At 46.7% G+C, this 18,127-nt stretch overlaps 1 protein-coding gene across 1 annotated transcript in view; it reads left to right on the forward strand.

Moving 5' to 3' along the window:
• Window positions 1-17,927, forward strand: part of MKL1 (megakaryoblastic leukemia (translocation) 1) — a 45,913-nt gene extending 27,986 nt beyond the window's left edge. Inside the window, exons 3-14 of the mRNA XM_010281842.1 lie at window positions 4,870-4,925; window positions 6,498-6,573; window positions 7,733-7,894; window positions 9,366-9,541; window positions 10,004-10,159; window positions 10,665-10,918; window positions 11,265-11,436; window positions 11,714-12,829; window positions 13,992-14,147; window positions 16,292-16,465; window positions 16,865-16,925; window positions 17,357-17,927. Coding sequence (XP_010280144.1) covers window positions 4,870-4,925; window positions 6,498-6,573; window positions 7,733-7,894; window positions 9,366-9,541; window positions 10,004-10,159; window positions 10,665-10,918; window positions 11,265-11,436; window positions 11,714-12,829; window positions 13,992-14,147; window positions 16,292-16,465; window positions 16,865-16,925; window positions 17,357-17,856 — 3,059 coding nt within the window. The 3' untranslated portion in view covers window positions 17,857-17,927. The remainder of the gene's footprint in view (window positions 1-4,869; window positions 4,926-6,497; window positions 6,574-7,732; window positions 7,895-9,365; window positions 9,542-10,003; window positions 10,160-10,664; window positions 10,919-11,264; window positions 11,437-11,713; window positions 12,830-13,991; window positions 14,148-16,291; window positions 16,466-16,864; window positions 16,926-17,356) is intronic.
• The last annotated feature ends 200 nt before the right edge of the window (window positions 17,928-18,127 follow it).

The raw sequence follows: 18,127 nt of genomic DNA on the forward strand, positions 1-18,127 counted from the left end.
TGGCGTTGGCCTTAACCCAGCCTTTCATTTCTGACTTTTTCTGGCAGGGCAGTTTTTGCTCAGTTTTGCTGACGCCATTATTTGTGGAGCCATGCTGTAACCCAGCATACCAATCCAGGTTAAAATAACTCTTTCAAAACAACTGTGATCTGAGTCCACAAACAGTTTTGTCAGCGTAACCGAGGGCTAACATGCTTTGTCCCAGGCCTAGGTACAGGAAGGAGGGCAGAAAGTGTAACCGCAGTTTATTGATGATGAGAGTACCACGCATGTATCGTGTAGAAACAAAATCAGAAAGGTATATCTCCATGGAAGAGAAATAAAGAGGATTTTTTTTTTTTCTTCTGCATACAATGGAAAGCAAAAATTCTCAACAGCTAATACTCCTGTTGTAGTTTGGCAAGTTTTTTTTCTCTGGCAGCACTCTGTTCTCATCAGGGGCTCACCCAAAGTTTTGCTGGCAAAGCTGGCCATGCTGACCACGCAGTTAACTAGTTCAAGGATTTGAAACGTGTTACCTAGTACCTCTTTTTGGGTAGGGGCAAGTGCCATGGGGAGGTGCTGGAGTTACTTCATGGTGACAGTTCAGCTGTACAGCTCCCTGTGTAGTACAAATACAATTGGAGCATCAATGGTGAGGCAGAAACATGTGGGACATGGGGGAGGGGGAAAAAGAGGTCATTACTTAAGCTGGACCTACCACCAGACTAAATATTTGTTGAACTGCCTCCCCAGGAAGTCAGGGTGTTAAATGTCTTTTTGCACTTCTTGGATTTAGTGAGGTGCTTGACACAGGCTCGCCTGACGTTTTTGTAAGCAAGCTGGGACAACTCAAAGCTGCGTATGCAACTGGTGAGAGAACAGTATTGGAATAAAGGCCTGGAGTCAGACTGGGAGGATGTGTTGAGCAGGGCTGTTGAGTGGAGAGGGAGAAGGTCAGTGTCTGATAGTATTCAGTATTTTCAGTAATTTGATGTAAACAAGGGAGCAGTGTGCGTATTTATTAGGCTTGCAGATTAGTAGGGAGGAGGACAGGGTTGGGACTTACAACATTTGGAAAAGGTGAGAAGTACGGGACAAAACCAAAGAAAAATGCAGAGGTTCTATGTTTTGGTATGTCTAGTTAATGGCATGAATTGAGGATGGTTGGCTAGATAGCTCTGCAGAAGAGGATTGGAGACCTTTCATGATTTGTGAGCCAAGCACGAGTGAACATGTTACGTATTTTATGTATAGAAAAAAGGCAAACTGGCTGGGACGTAAAACTGAGAAGTGTTATTTGATAATCATTTAGCTCTATAAAAGCTGATAAAGCCTAGGCTGGAATATGTACCCAATTTTGGACACTATAATTCAAGAAAAATGCAGATCAAATGGAAGGAGTCCAAAAGAGAGTAAACAAGCAAAGGTTTGCAAAATGTTATCTATAAGGGAAGGTTGAAACAACTGGCTTTGGTCATTTTATGTAACAGAAGACTGTAGGAAGCCCAAAGTTTTCAAATATATATGGATAAATGCAAAGAGGAAGAGAATAAATTGTTCTCTGTAATGATTGCAGGTAAGGCAGGGAATAATGAGTATAAATTGTAGGAAGGGAAATATGTGAGACATTCAGAAAGGTTTTTAAATAATAAGGACATCTATGCACTGGGATAATTGCTCTGCAATAATAGTGCATTTTTTCATGAGAGGTTTCAAGAACAGGTTGACAAACTATTACAAGGGATACTTTAGTACGTTTTATCCAGCCTGAGCAGTCAGAAAGCATTACATGATTAGAATTTCTTCATCCCTATTTTCTGTGGTGATATCTGCTGCTTCAGATACCAAGGGCTGTGGACACGGATCCTGTGTCAGTGATAGAAGTGCTGCCCCATACCTACCTGGTTACCACTGCTTCTGCTCCACCAGCTAAGCTGTTCAGTTGCATACACCGTCAGAATGAGCCAGAATAGCTGATACGGCTGAGAACAGCAGAGCTTTGTCAATACGGGTAATTTTGAGTGGAATGGATAAATCTGCACTCCGGTGAGCAAGCCAGAAGGGTACAGGGGCCAGGAATAGTTTTGCAGGGGTCAGTGCCAAGTACCCAGAAAGGGCAGTGGTAGGAGCTAGAAAAGGGGCATGTCTGCATTGTGGGTCTCCTGTAGAGCTTTCTCAGAGCCTTATTGCTTCAGAATTCTTCATTGGATTTTTTTCTTTTCCCCCCTTCACTATAGTAAAGTTAACATAGTTGGTCCATGGCTCTGGGCTATGCAGTCATTTCAAAGCCAGAAAAATGTGCAAGGCTTAGTTGACTTTGAATGGAGTATGATTTTACAATAGACACCCTCTTCTGACATGTCAGCCCCCATCCTAGATTGCTGAGGGAAGCAGTGAAGGATTTGTGCCCTCTTGACATTTTCAGAGGTCAAATATGAAGTCCTCTGTCATGTTGCCAGTCCAGAGAGCTACAACCCAGTGCTTGTTTCCAGAGGACTAGTCATGAGAGACTGAAATTGTTCTTTACAAGATTCTTCCCATAGCAGTTTTACATTACTTACTATTTAATGTGTATGTGTTTTGGGGAAGGGTGGTGGGTTTTGTTTTTTTTTTTTCGCTCAGAGATTCTTTTCTTCTTGCTTTGTTCTTCTGTATGCAAGAGTCTTCCTGGACTACTGTGACATCAGCTGAACTCCGACAGTTACTTTCCTGACCATTTGCTATGGTCAGGGAAATGTCACTTAAAGTTCATGTGCTGCCTCTTACTGACAGCAGAGGTAGGCAGGAAGGGGAGAGTAAAGAATTACTGCTATGCCTGCACATTCTGGTGGTAGAGAGATTTTGAAGACTCAAGAGGAGGCCTGCTTCACTTGTCTCCAGGGTAGATTTTTATACTGGTTTATATATTGCATGGTATCTTTTCCCAAGTATACCTGAACTTTTATTTCACATTCCTGTGATATGCATACAATGAAAGAAATACATGCTTAAGTTCAAGCATGTGCATATTCACAAGCAGTTCATGTGGCTTGAAAAAGAGTATTTCCCAGTATTATTTGTTGCTTGCTCTTCATCGAAGTGTGATGGTCAGACTGCCCAGGAGTTGATGTCTCAGCTAGCCAGTTTTTTTTTTGGTATTATTTTTGCAGTTACTGCAAAACCCTACCTCTGCCCTTACTTTGATTTATCCCAAAGTGCAATCAGTGCACTCCCATTTCACAGCTTGCATAACTTTCTCTTTATTTCTCTCCATAACCAGATTGTACAGAACTATCTTTAATCTGAACATGAACTATTTGCCCCATCATTGTAGGGGTCTGTATACTCATTCGCTATTTTTTAGTTAGTTATTGTTAATTTATTCTACAAATTATTCTTCATTTGCTTCTGTAGTCTGAATCTCATCTATGATGTCCTGGTATGTTCAGAATTCCTGGCATATGGACTAAATTCTACTGTTTACCACATTGATGTGAATCTATAAGGACTCTGTGTATACTTCACAGAATGTGTGTCTGTATTAACAATTTGTCTTTGGCTACTCCATTTTACTCTTGTAGGAAAGGGTTTAGAAGTCTACGCGTGCATTAGAAGTAGCTTCTTACATTGCATTTATGCAAGGGCTTTTTTAATAGTCTTTTGAGATTTCATTATGAAGTTACATTTGAGAAATACTTAATCATTGGTCTTAAGTGAAAAATAATATAAGTAGACTATATTTCATAGGACCTAGATGCAATACTTTGGAATTACTAACTGTACAAGTTTAGATTTTTGTCTTCAAAAGACTTCCAACTTATCTTTAAAGCTTAAGTTTTTTAACTTTGATGTTTAGCTTGATGGTAATTTAGAAACTTCACCAGACAGTTTTAAATATGAGTATTTCAGAAGTACGAAAAGAAATTATTATGTTCCCTTCAGCTAGTTCTGAATACAAGCCACAATGTGATTGTTTTAAAAAACAAGCTACTTGTGGATTTGGGAAAACCGTGAGGAGCTAGTGGCACTTACCGTTGCTCAGCTAGAACTAATGTCACCCTCTTTCTCCGGTTTTACTGTGGGACGTGAGCTTTGTGTGCTCCAGAGGAGCCAGGCAGAGTGAGAGATTCCTCCAGGGTTAGTACGGTCCTGGACAGCAGAAGATCAGTTTCTTAAAACATAATCCATTTTGGCTCTGGTTTTATACTGGGCCCAAGGGGGCGAGGAGGTCTGTTATATGGAGGGCTACTGTTAATTCCTCAAGTCTTGGTTTTCTGTCAACAGCCAGATGTTCTTTCCTGCTCAAGGGTTCCTGTTCTCATGATAGTTTCTCTTACATGGAGCAACATACATGTCCTGTGGACCTGCAGAATTTGCAACCAGCCCTTGCATGTACACAAAACACAGGTGCAGATTAAGAAAAGACTTGTAGCTTCCTTTGACATTAAAAGGTAGTAAAAAGGATTTACAGTTCATTAGGATCCTCCCCCATCCTTCCAGCCATTTGATGTATCTCTTCAATGTTTCAGTGCCATTCCCTTACTTAAGGGTCCTGGATATCTTACTCTATGTTGAAGGTTGTAAAAGGCATTTAATGAGGGGTTGGTTTTGACTCATATTCTTGAACCTAGCTTTGTGAACAGTGGTTAGTTCAACTAGAAGTGTACCCGTATTAGTCTCTTCAGCGGCCCACAAAAAGTCCAGGTCAGTTCCTGTAGCTCCAGTGCTGTCAAATGGAGTGTGTCAATTCACATTGCTTTATACCAGCTGGAGATCTGGTCCAGTGCGTTGAAAGATGCAGGAGGCAGTTGCTGCGGTGTATTTGTTAACTCAGTTGGCCTGAAGGGATGTGCAGTGAGAGAACTCCCATCATTCTAATTCATTCTCTAAATGTTTTCCTCTCTACAGCTCTGAAAAGTCCAGCTGCATTTCATGAACAAAGAAGGAGTTTGGAGCGGGCCAGGGTAAGATGCAATATTGTCTTTAATGTTTTGGGGAAGTCAGGAGTAGTATGTCTTATGTTTGGGGCATCTTGTAGCTGTTAATGAGATGCAGAAGGGAATCGTTCATATTCTGGTTATAATACAGTGCAGTGTAGTCACAGATATATTGGATGGGGTGTTCTTTATCTTGTGGTTAACCCTCAGTTGTGCCTAAAAACCACTGAATATGGTACCTGGATTTCCCCTGGAGTCTTCTTTCTGGAAGTCACTGATATTCTTCTCCACTGTCCATATACTTAACATTTTTATTTTTGTGGTGTCTGTTTTGCCCTTAATTGCTGCTACCATGTGGAGCTCAGTTCCACCTCTGAGGAAAGTGTATGGTTTCTCTGTTACCTGCACATGCACTTGTTTATGTAGGACATTAGAAATTGAAAATTTAATAGAGAGGATCCCCCCCAATTTTGTAACACTGAAATCACACAGACTTCTGGCTCTATAGAAAGAGGAAGCCAGGCATCACACTTCATGTAGCACCTTTGCTAACTGGGGAGTTTCTTGATGATTTCTGTTCCTCAAAAGGCCTCTGGGGATAGGGTTTTTTTCTGATTAGCCTACAGGGGAATAAAACCTGTTATGACTGCTGGGCTAAGTTTTGTTTCAAAAGTGAAAGCAACATAAGTGAAAAAATAACAGCCGTGATTAAAACCTGTAAGGGAGTGTTAGCACTTCAAACTGTGGAAGGATTGGAACAGTGGACTTTGCATTAAGACCAGTGTCTCAAAGGCTTTTGTTTCTTCCTCCTCTTTTTTTCCTAAAACCTTTTTAAGTTAATATTTTGGTGTGGGCAATTGAGCAAGTATGGTGCCGTTTTCTGATTGACTTTATTTTCTCTGAAGGCCCATCCTGATGGCCAGTACTTACCAGTCTGTTACCCACTGCTCCGAAATTCCCATTCCTGGGCTGTGTAAAGGGCAACGTGCTGAGCCCAGGCAGGGTCGTCTCTGTACATTGCTCTGTAGTGCATTCTCTGTCCAAAGACAGAGCTAAAAGCAGCTCTGGAAATGAAATTAGTCTTGTCATAGCATTTAGATTCTGCCTGCCAAGGGACTGCGTGGGGTCTTTAGCTTAACAAATAACATATCTTTAAACAAATAAAAGAGTATGCCCAAACCACAAGTCAGACCTGAATGCCAGCAGTATATGAAAGTATTTGCTGTGAACAATGGAACCAGTACATTTATCTTTAATATAAAAAGAAATGTCTTGAATTTCACCCTGACACAAGTTAGTGATGTTGCATAAGAGGGGAAAAGAAGGCTCCAACTCTTGAGGAAGTCCTTTCCAGTTTCTGTTCTGCGGGCCAGCAGTGCACAGTTAGACTGAGGCGATTACAGTAGAAGGTCATTTTTAAAGTAAGCTCATTCTCTGGGTGCTCTAGGACAGAAGATATGCTCCTTCTCTGTTCTGTGTTTATTTAGATCTCGGTAACAACTAAAGATGATTGTTTCTCTTGTTTGAGCTGTCCAAGATTACCTCACTCCTGTGTCTGATCAACTGAAATTGGTTCTTGCTTGTCTGTTTTTGCTGCAGACAGAGGACTATCTGAAACGGAAAATCCGGTCCCGGCCAGAGAGATCAGAGCTGGTTAGGATGCACATTCTGGAAGGTATGGCACATGCTAAACAGGAAAACATCAATAATAAACTTTATAATAATTACTTATTTACAGCTTTTTATTTTGCCTTTGATCCCCAAGTCTTTCTTTCATTTGGGAGCAGGCCGACGATCATGCCTGCTGCATGATTTCTTGGGAAGGATTCAACTCTGCTTGCATGGAGATTCTTGGAAGAATCTATTATGTGAACTCAAATGTGCAGTTTTGTGTAGCTGAGCAGCAATGAAATACAATGACTGCGGATTGCTCTTCTGCTAAGGGAAGACACTGTAAAATATCCAAGAGGGAGTGAGGCAGATTTGGTCTAATTAGTAAGCACCTCAGTTTCAGAGAGAGAGTACTATTCTGCTGCTGAGCACCACATAGAATCATAGAATTATTAAGATTGGAAAAGACCTTTAAGATCAAGTCCAGCCATCAACCTGACACCACCATGCCCACTAAACCATGTCCCGAAGAGCCACGTTTACATGTTCTTTGAACACCTCCAGTGATGATTACCCTACCGCTTCCCTGGGAAGCCTGTTCCAATGCTTGACCACTGTCTCTGTAAAGAAATTTTTCCTAATATCCAATCTAAACCTCCCTTGGTGCAACTTGAGGCCGTTTCCTCTTGTCCTATCACTAGTTACTTGGGAGAAGAGACCAACACCCACCTCACCACAGCCTCCTTTCAGGTAGCTGTAGAAAGCAGTAAGGTCTCCCCTCAGCCTCCTCTTCTCCAGACTAAACAATCCCAGTTCCCTCAGCCGCTCCTCATAAGACTTGTTCTCCAGACCCCTCACCAGCTTCGCTGTCCTTCTCTGGACACTCTCCAGCACCTCAATGTCCTTCTTGCAGTGAAGGGTCCAAAACTGAACTGAAAGTGAAAAGATGAATGAGAATTGGGTGACATCAGTTTGCAAACAGTGAATTTGTCCTATTCTAGAGTCACAAGGGCTGCTGTTAGTTATCTTTATATCTTAAATATATATAATATCTATAATATCTTTATAGTGCATAGTTATCTATTGTTATCTGCAACTATTTTTCTGTACAGTTACCTACTGTTATCTACAGTTCCATTTCTGAATAGAAGTAAAATACTGCTGGAGTAGATAGGTTGACCATTGCTGGATTGATGCCATTTTGTTTACTTTCCCCTGAACAGAGACCTCAGCTGAACCCTCCTTGCAGGCTAAGCAGCTGAAGCTAAAGAGAGCCAGACTGGCAGATGACCTCAATGAGAAGATAGCACAGAGGCCAGGTCCCATGGAGCTGGTGGAGAAGAACATCTTGCCTGTGGAATCAAGCCTGAAGGAAGCCATTATAGGTAAGGCCAGAGGAGGCTCTGTGTTGAGGGCATTTCCCATAGGTGGCTGTGATTTCCTGCCTGTTCACCTGCTTGTCTAAGGGAGTGCAGTCCCATGGTTGGTCTTGTTTTCCTGTCTCAGAATCACAAGCTTTCAGCCCCAATGATTCTGAAAAGCAGAACTCCCTGTGGCCCAGATAGTGCTACAGAGACATTAAATTATAGGGAGCATGGACATCCCAGAATAATCTGAAAGCAACTGCATACCCTAAAGACTTGAAAGACTGTTGAAGATTGCATTCCTTAGATTCTCGCCTTAAAAATCCCTCTCTCGGTATAACATGTCAGCAACCTTGGTCAGGGAGAACCCATCGACTTACTCAGATCAGGGAGGGGAGACAGAATATAAACAGGTGTGATGAAACAAAAGCTGTCTGTGAACTTAAAAACTTCAGAGGATCCAACCCCTTTAAAAATAAACCAGAACAGATGTAAATCATGCCAGTGCCATTCCAAGGCCTGAAAGGAATGCTGAGGAATAGCCTTCTCACTGCCTCAGCAGTGCTCTTTACTGTCTCCCCAGACTGAGCAGTCTGTGTGTCTGTGGTTCTTCATCCCCTCAAAAACACACAACTACTTTAAAGACAAATGGGACACAACTGTGAGCAAGGCAGAATACATTTCATGAAAAAGGAAAAGGATGGTGTTGTGGCAGAGCCCGCCGTCACTATTGCACAAGAAGTGGTTGAGGAAGAGAAAGAATGAACTTGTGAACTGGAGCATTAGAGACGTGGCTTCCTTCTAACTGCGCAAAGTACATCTCTCTGGATTTCTGTTGCTTTTACATTAGGTGCAAATGATAGTATTCTCGTGCTTACCAGAATTCATTTGAGATAACGTAATCTAAAAAACATTAGTATGTTACAAATGTACACTCCCATGAATTTATCTACTGGACATGTAGATAGAAATGCTAATAGCAGTTAGGGCCACCACTTAATCCATAGCCCTTGTTGCTTGTAAGACTAGAGGACAATTTAGGATTCTGTCCTGAAGAGGGATTCTACCTTCCATCACACAGGACAAACACCAAAAAACTGTGACTCAACCTTACACTGTCTAACTTTCTTCTTCTTTGGTGCCAGATGATAACGAAAGAAGCCATGCCACAGATCTAGGTTTGGGCAGAGTTAGGTAGCTCTTGTTATACTTCCTGATCTTGTCTGGCTAAGCAGCAAGTGAAATGGTTCACCCCAGTCTCCATCATTTCATTCTACTGATAGCAGAGATGAATGTAAACAGTTAAAACCAATCCAGTTTGGGCTCTGTGCTCCCATTTTTAGTTGATGCTTTAAGCACAACTCAGACACAACTCTGAAGAAGTCTCTGAATGAAGACTCCATGCCTTCATTATCTTTGTGAAAGATCTAGTGTCAAGTGAAAGAATTTCTTATTCCACTTTAAAGACCACAGTTGGTGTTTGTTTTTTTAGTTGGACAGGTGAACTACCCAAAGGTTGCAGACAATTCCTCCTTTGATGAGGACAGCAGTGACGCCCTCTCCCCAGAACAGCCAGCCAGCCATGAGTCTCAGGGGTCTGTCCCATCGCCGATGGACTCCCGGATTTGTGAGCCTCTCCCTACCACCACTGGCACATCACTAGCTCAGGTGAGAATGCAGTGGCCTCCTGCAGTGCCCTGGAGCTTCACAGCTACTGCTGATTTGTGGCAGAGGATCCTAAAAAGTGAGACCAAAGGATCCTTAAAAGGTATAGTCTGTGAGATTTCACAAGGGGTCTTAGCTCTGTGTGGTGTTGAGTCCTCTGGTTATTCAGGAGTCCCCACAGTGGTGCCATGTGGGGAAGGGAGGCACTCATTACTTGGTGGTACAGCCTGTGTGCGACTGATTCTGGCGGGCAAAGCTGGGAGATACAGGTGTGGGATTTTGATTCCTTTTCTGCCCTAAGAAGTTGTGCTGCTTCTCAGGGACAACTGCAGCAGTGGGTTAAAAGGAGTCTAATTAATGGCTTGAAACCTGTGCTGCTTCCTTGTAAGTGGACACTTCCTGCACTCTCTTAAACTGTTTCCCTCCTCGTATATGTATTCACTATGCCTTTTTTTGTCCCTGCAGGGTACATCCCAATTGCAGATTAGTGCAGACTCCAGTGAAACACTTTTCCTACCTGAACAGCCACCCCCACCTGTGCCACCTCCACCTCTTCTGCCCCCTAGTCTTACCAATGGAGCAGCTCTTACTGCTGCCAAGCCCCCTCCAACACTCATTAAGGTACTATTCTGGATGATTTATTCATTATTGTAGTCGGAAAGAAGATAAGATGGTTACTCTGAAGAAGGTTTGGAGTTGGAAATATTGTGTTAACGGATGCAAAGGAAGGAAAGCTTGTTTCTCACTAGTGTCTTCCTCTGACACTAGTTGTAGCATATTTAATAGGTTGTTCTGTTCCATGATGTATTCACCTTCTGTAAAATGCGTGCTGAATGCAAAATGTTTTGAAACAATCAGCGTTATCCATAATTAGAGTCAGTGAGTCTGTGCTGGATGAGCAACTGATCTGTGTGCTGGGAAACGTGACCTGCATTATGGTGCAGTGTAAGCTGCTGTGGGTTTTGTGACTATACTGTTGCCTGAGTTAGAGAAGCATGGAAAGACCCTGAGGTCAAATCTGGAGAATTTTGAAATGAAAGTCCCAGTGTGTGTTCTGGTTTACGTGGCGTGTTATGTTATTTCAGTGTTTCCATTCTTATTTGCTTCCTCCTTTTCTTCTAAATAGCAAAGCCAGCCCAAGTCTGCTAGTGAGAAGTCTCAGCGCAGTAAAAAAGCCAAGGATTTGAAGCCGAAAGTCAAGAAGCTTAAATATCATCAGTATATTCCCCCGGACCAAAAGCAGGACAAGGGAGCTCCTCCCATGGATTCATCCTATGCCAAAATACTGCAGCAGCAGCAGCTGTTTCTCCAGCTTCAGATCCTCAACCAGCAGCAGCAGCAGCACTACAACTATCAGACCATCCTGCCAGCCCCACCAAAGTATGGGTCCGAAATGGTAGCTCTCTCAGGAAGCACTTGCTTCCCCAGGACTGTTATCAGAGACTGGGGTGTGCAGTGTGGTGATTGATGTAATGCACTCAATGCTGTTAGGTTACAGCGGGCCTCAAAAAGGGCTGGTGTCAGATGAATCGGACAAAAGCAGCTGAAGTGAGTCAGTTGGCAGAGTAAGGGTACATGGATGTAGTCAAAGGCATTGGTGTGCTTTAACATCCAAGGTGGCAGTAGTGACCCAGATGTTTCTGAATGCATATGATTGTTCACACTGAGGGCCTCCGGTGCCTTTCCACCTTGGTTTTTGATGCCTGTGTTTTTTCTTCCCCTGCAGGCCTCCAGGAGAGCAGCAGAGTGGTGCCAGTGCCCCTGCTGTACGCAATCTCTCTGCCACAGTCAGCAGTGGATCTTCAGTATCCTCTGGTTCCAGTGGGCTGATGCGACAAAACAGTAACGCTGCAGTGGGCAAGCCTGGCCCTCTCCCTGCCAACCTAGATGAGATGAAGGTAAATGTCCTGTGAAGCTGCACTGCCCCTTTTTTGCCATTGTCAGAGGGCAGTACTGAATGATGTTGCTGCCCAGAGCAGGACTGAGGTGGACAGACAGGGTTTAGTGATAGCAGCTGGTATTGCTACTCTGCAATCTGTACCTGAGGTGCAGGTTTGTTGGCCTGCAGCAGGGTCAGTTTAGTCCTTTGGCCCATGGCTCTGGTAGCTGTTAATAGTTCTTCTGGTTAGAGTGTACATTCTCTTAATGTTGCCCTCTTTTTTTCTCCTGTATCAGGTAGCAGAGCTGAAGCAAGAGCTGAAGTTGAGGGCCTTGCCTGTCTCAGGCACAAAGACAGACCTGATTGAGCGTCTTAGAGCTTACCAAGAGCAGAACAGTGCAGCCGGCCAAACAACCCCCACTCCCAAGCCCAGCACAGCAGCCATCCTCCCAAAAGCTGCCGAAGTGGTGGTAGCCTTCCCAGCTGCCAGGCTGAGCACAGGGCCAGCCCTGGTCACCACTGGCATTACACCAGCAGAAGTAGTTGTGGCCACAGTCACCAGTGGTGGCATGATGAAGTTTGGCAGCACAGGCTCAACTCCTCCTGTTTCTCCAACTCCTTCTGAGCGCTCGCAAATGAGCACAGGGGACGAGAACTCGGCCACCGGAGACACCTTTGGAGAGATGGTGACTTCACCCCTGACCCAGCTCACCTTGCAGGCATCTCCAGTGCAGTTCCTGGTAAAGGAAGAAAGCTCCAAGTCTGCTTCCTGCAGCGTAAATGCGGCACCCAGGTCGGAGCGGTGTAGCATGGGTAACAGCAGAGATGCAGAAGTTAGGGACAAAGACCAGATGCTGCAGGAGAAGGACAAACAGATCGAGGAGCTCACCCGCATGCTGAAGCAGAAGCAGCAGCTGGTTGAGATGCTTAGACTACAGCTAGAGCAGGAGAAGCGCTCTCAGCAGTCACTACCAGTGCCAGCGGCTGCAGGAGAAGGAACAGCCCTTGCCTCCAACCCAGTAGCATTTGGCACCCAGGTCAAGAGTGAAAACGGTTTCCTGAGTTGCCATTCTGCAAAGCAATCCAGTGGCCAAACAGACCAATTCAGTCCTGCACCAACCGCTAGCCAAATGGACACTTCGAATCCAAGCCCAGTGCCAAAGAAAGCCGTGATGGTGAAGCAGGAGGTGCCAGCCGCGGAAGCAGAGCCGCCGTGCCAGTCCCACAGCCCGCGGCTTTTCCTTGGCCAGCAAGGGAGCACCCTGAGCGACCTCATCAAGGGCACTCCTCCCCCCACCCTCATCACCGACTCCACAGGGACCCACATCGTCCTCACCGTGACCAAGCAGAGCGCTGAGAGGCAGGGCCTCTCGCCCCACGGGAAGGCAGGGAGTAGCTGCCCGGCCTTACAGGTAGGCAAGGGTTAGATCACATCCCTGCTGCAGGCAGTTGGGTTCCTCTCTCCCTCTTCCCACTCCCATGGTTCAGGCTACCATAGGATGACTTAACGCGGTGGCAGTTCAGTGCGGTAAATACTAAAATGGCTGAGTTGCTTGCTACGATGGCTGGTAAAATCATGGCTTTGTAAAACAGAGCAGTGTAAGCAGAGCTTCAGCAAAAGGACTGGAATTTGACAATGATGGACTGTGTACAGCAATGCACGATTGACTATGTGCATCACAGGCTGTTCAGCATTCTTCCAAACACATGGTTCTGCCTTTTGTCAGGCTTGGAGGACAAGGGTTTGCTGCCACATTTCACTAGTTTTTGTAAGAACAACTATGCCTGTGGTAGTGCAAAAAGCAGTGTGTATTTCATCTCTTGTCTTTTACTGGAGAGATCATAGTTGGAGTGATACATAGGTCACCTTATCTACCGAGAGCTGAAATCAGACCCTGGGAGCAGACTTTTTGCTTTTTGACTGCTCTTTGTTTTAATGCATGTCAGTATTTCAGTGTTAACAGAGTCCTTCATCAGAGATGATCTACTATTCCCCTGTGGGATGAGCTCAGCACTTAACAGAAGTGTTCCAAGTGTTTCCTCCAGGAAGGGATAAATATGCCCAGGTTTTATGGCATAAGTCAAACCCCCATGTCTTCCTGGCATCAGAGGAGATTTTCATTCTCTGCTGCTACATTTCTTGCACCTTCTGCAGAGCAAGTGGCAGTGTCTACCATCAGGGACAGGCACTAAGCAGGCTGCATTTGCTGTGTAGCTGTTGAGATACCAGTCAGCTGCCTAAATATCGGCATTCAGTGTCACCCTTGATACCCCAGGGTATCTCACTGAACTCCAGCCGCTGCCCCAGAAGGGCACGGGTCCTGTGTCAAGTCTGCCGGTCCTTGAGGGGTGTCATGGATAGCCCAGGGATTTAGACTGGTACTACCTCCTCTTTTAGGACTCTAAATCTCACCTCAATCTGATTTCTCTGCTTGTTGAAACAGAATGATTGACTGAATTTCCTGAAGAATAGAGAGTGGAGAAAAACAAACTTCATAAATTCTTTAAGAAACACAAGCCTTGCTGCATGTTTTTTCTGGGGAATAACTTCTCACAGATACCCTTGCTTTCCAGAGAGTACAATCATTGCCCGCTAAAACTTCCAGCCAACCACTGTGTCAGCTACCTGCAAGCAGCCCTCAGCAGCCCGCGCAGCAGCAGAAGCAGCAGCCCACACCACAGCAGAAGCAACAGCAGCAACCCAGAGGACTAAATCAATCTGTCAGAAAGGTAGCTTGCTGCCTGCTTGCTTTTCTTCCATGCTTTTCTTTGCCTGCTGCCGGGATGTGTAGCAGTGGTGGGAAGGGGACACACACACACAGTCCTGGTCAGAGACGGTCATCACAGCAAGTGAGATCTCACAGTGTGCCACAACTTGCAGCTGCATGGCATGTTTGGTTTTCAGCTTGAATGTGGCAGCAGAAGGGGTGCCTGGCAGAGCCTCTCCATTTCCCTGCCTCCTGCTGCAATGGAGAGCCCATCAGACGCGAGGTTTCAGGGGCAGTAAGTGTCCATGAGGTCTCCCCCTATGGGCATGCTGGGAAGTGATGTGGAGGCTTTACAGCATGAGCTCTGGGCTAAACCCTGACAATTTACTAGCTTCTGCCCTTTGGTCCCACATCTAGGCAGAATACCAGCTGGTGCTTTAAACAAGCACTGCCTATCAATTAAAAACAATCAGAGGCCAGAGTGGGCAGCCTTGGTTCACACTGGTGTCCCTGATTCTTGAAGGAGTGCTGGTGAACTGAAAAGGTGGCTGCTGCACGGAGGGAGGGTGAGGTGGGCAGTACGTCTGTTGCTGAAGGTGGTGTATGAGCTCTGAGAAGGGCAAAAGGATGGGACCTTTTGCTCTCTGGTACTGATGAATGTGCTGTGATTTTCATTCCCGTGCCTTGAGCATACCTGTTAATCACCTCTTTGTGAAGTGCAATGCTGGTTCAGGAAAGGGAGCACCTCTGGCTTTACCCCTTCTCCAGGTGATGGCTGTAAAGAGGCTCTGCTGTGCCTCTCCTCCCTTTCTAGCCCACTTAGTGCGCTCTCTCACATGTAATTAAGATACAGAAAGATTATAAAGAGTTTTTAGAGTTTGGAAGATCACTTCTGAGTCAGATCCTGGAAAGGATATGAAGGCAGGCATAACTTCTAGTGTAGTCAGGGTAGGATATCCACTTCGCAAAGGGTCAGTGTGTTGGTTTGCTTTGAGACCTTTGAGGAAATGCAGAAGGTAAACGAAGGCACCTTTTCCCTCAGACTCTCTTAGTTCGTGTGCTGTGGAGGCATCTGTAGTGACTCTCATAATCCTTTTGCCTCCCTGTAGGGTCAGAAGCCAGGTCTCCAGGTGGTCATGGGGCAGCTACCCCACACCATATTGTCTTTCTCAGCACCTCCAAACCTGCAGCCCTTCTTCCCCAGCGTTTTCCACAAATGGTCCCTGAAAACTGGGGCTCCTGCCAAAGCTGGCCCACCCAGTGTGTTAAAAAAGGTACCCTCCCAGCACATCCCAGTGGCCTGTGCCACAATGCCAGTTTCCAGCCCCTCTCAGGAAGAGAGCAGACCCCAGAGCAGCTCTGCCAGCCGGGGCCTGGGGTCTCTCCTCTACCTGCAGCTCACAGAACAGACGAACAGCTTTCAGGGAAAACAGGATGGGGAAGAGCATCAACACGTACAAGTGTTGGAACTGGCATTCAGCTACTGCCTGGGGATCACTACTCCAGGGGAGCAAGCTTCAGTGTGGGTCACGCATAACTGCTGTAGAGGCAAAGGCCTGTTTTAACTTTTCTTATGGGCAGTTGTGTGCTGATTCATCTGGTAAAGCTGAGTCACAAGCACCACTTCCTGCAACACTTGGGGTTTCCTTTGGAGATCTCTGGTGCTGCTGAGTGCTCTGGTGCTCTCCGCCCACCATCAGGCTGTGAAACTTGCTGCTGGTGAAGCTTGATTGTGTCCCCAAAGCAGGTGGGCTGCAGAGGGAGGTGGGTAAAAGACAGGTCTGGATATATCGCGCGGAGTAGGCTGACCACAACAAGAGAAGTGCCCTCTCTCTCCAAAGTGCTAGAGGAATCCCCCACTCGGACAGATGAGGCTCTCCCCATCCACAAGCAGCCTGGTGGCAGTTTGTGGCGTGGTTGCTTTAGCATTAGAAAAATCAGCAAAAGATTTCCAGCTGTCAGTTGGAGGGGAAATCTGTCTTCCTCCCCTCCAGCCAGGGCATAGTGCACAGAGTACATGGAAGAAGCCAGGCTGCTGGGAGCAGAGCAGTGCAGACCTCTGTGCAGTGCTCACCAAGAGAGGGGGTGATGGTCTCAAAGCAGCTGTGACACAGGGGTTGATGTGGACCTTCCCCTGATCACCCCTTCTGCCTTTGTTCTGAACAGCCCTCATCGCAGCCCAGCTCTCCTGCTGCCCCTTCCCCATCCCAGATGGACCTGGAGCAGCAACAGCACACATCGCTTTTTGGAACTCCTCCACCTCCGATCCCTGTTCCCTCGGTCCCAATGAAAGAGCCACCAGGCTATGAAGAGGCTGTGAAGCAACAGCCAAAGGCCCAGGTGAGAGCAGTTTCCTTGGAGAGCAGGTGAAAAGTTGCCATTGTAAATCTGGTAATATTCCTGATCTGGGCCAGTGATAGAGAACGGAGACACAACTGCACCTTCCTAGCTGAATTCCTTCTTGAGGGTTTGGGGCAAGACCCTAAACCACAGGTAGAGATCCCAAGCCACTTCACTGCCTGGTGAGTGTTAGCACAGCAGTTGCTGACTATATACCTTCCCGTCCAGTAACAGCCTGGGTATATGGAGGATTTTGGTGCGCTGCCTCCATGTGCTCATTCTTGCTGGTTAACAGCCCCATCCCTGGGGTGAGGGAGGAGAGCCAGCAACCAAAGGTGTTGCCAGAGGTGGAAGCTCCCCTGGTAAATAGGAAGCTAATCCTGCGCTCTCTCTTCCCAGGAGAACGGCTGTTCCAGCCAGCAGATGGATGACCTGTTTGACATTCTCATCGAAAGTGGAGGTAAGGAGGCAAGGCCAGCATTTCCCATAGTCTTTGGGTTTGAGCCTGGGGATTACAGAGCACTGAGGGGAGAGTCTGTCACAGCCCAGGTCTTTGCTCCTGTGTGCCACTGGCAGTAGTCATTAAGGCACTGAGGGAGATGTCAGTCAGGCATTAGTACGATACAAAGCTTCTCGGTGGCTCTGCTGCATCAGATCTGGGCACATCTCTTCTGCGATACTGGACAGAACTTGAATTCCCCGGTGGCGAGCCGAAAACTTCCCATAGCCAGACAAGCGCGGACACAGAATGAGTTTCCTTAATGCCCGTTGGTGGTCAGCGATGGCTCAGCCAAGGGTGTCCCTGTTGCCCTGGTGGGTGGGAGGGATCCTTCTGGAGTTTGGCCAAGCTTTTCCTCACCCTGGGCTCCTGCCTGTTTGTTCCCTGTACAGAGATTTCTGCTGACTTCAAGGATCGGTCGTCCCCAGCTGGGAAAGAACCACCTGTGGCCCCAGCATGCTCCCCACCGCCCAGCAGCCACCATTCCTCAGAGCTGGCGGTGCCGGTGTCCTTGGGGCAGCCGGTGCCTGTGGGCCGGCTGGAGGACTTCCTGGAGAGCAGCACCGGCCTCCCGCTGCTGACGGCAGGCCATGATGGGCCGGAGCCCCTGTCCCTGATTGATGACCTCCACAGTGAGATGCTGAGCAGCTCGGCCATCCTGGACCATCCGCCTTCACCTATGGACACCTCGGAATTGCACTTTGCTCACGAGCCGTCCGGGGGCATAGCCCTGGATCTGGCTGAGGCTAACTTGGACAGCATGGACTGGCTGGAGCTGCCGGGGGGGCCCGTCATGAGCCTGGCTCCCCTTAGCACTGCAGCTCCCAGCCTCTTTTCCACAGACTTCCTTGATGGACATGATCTGCAGCTGCACTGGGATTCTTGCTTGTAACTCTGTGAGCAGAGACTGAAGGGAACGGGGGGGCATGGGCATGCAGGGGGAAGAGGCCAGTCAACCAAAAACAAACAAAAAAAGAAGTGAGCTCCTAGTATTTGTACTCCTCCCCCAACAGTGTCCTTCCTGCACGAAGCTGGCAGCGGTGGCAAAGGTGGACCCGAGTCACTGCTGCCCGGGCAGCGGGCCAGGCTGGGCAGGGAGAACAGCTGCTGGAGGGAAGAAGAGGCTGCAGGAGCTCTGGGGCTGGTGGCTGCCTGCCCCCTCA

Source organism: Phaethon lepturus, unplaced genomic scaffold, assembly GCF_000687285.1.
Source record: "Phaethon lepturus isolate BGI_N335 unplaced genomic scaffold, ASM68728v1 scaffold9582, whole genome shotgun sequence".
NCBI lineage: Eukaryota > Metazoa > Chordata > Aves > Phaethontiformes > Phaethontidae > Phaethon > Phaethon lepturus.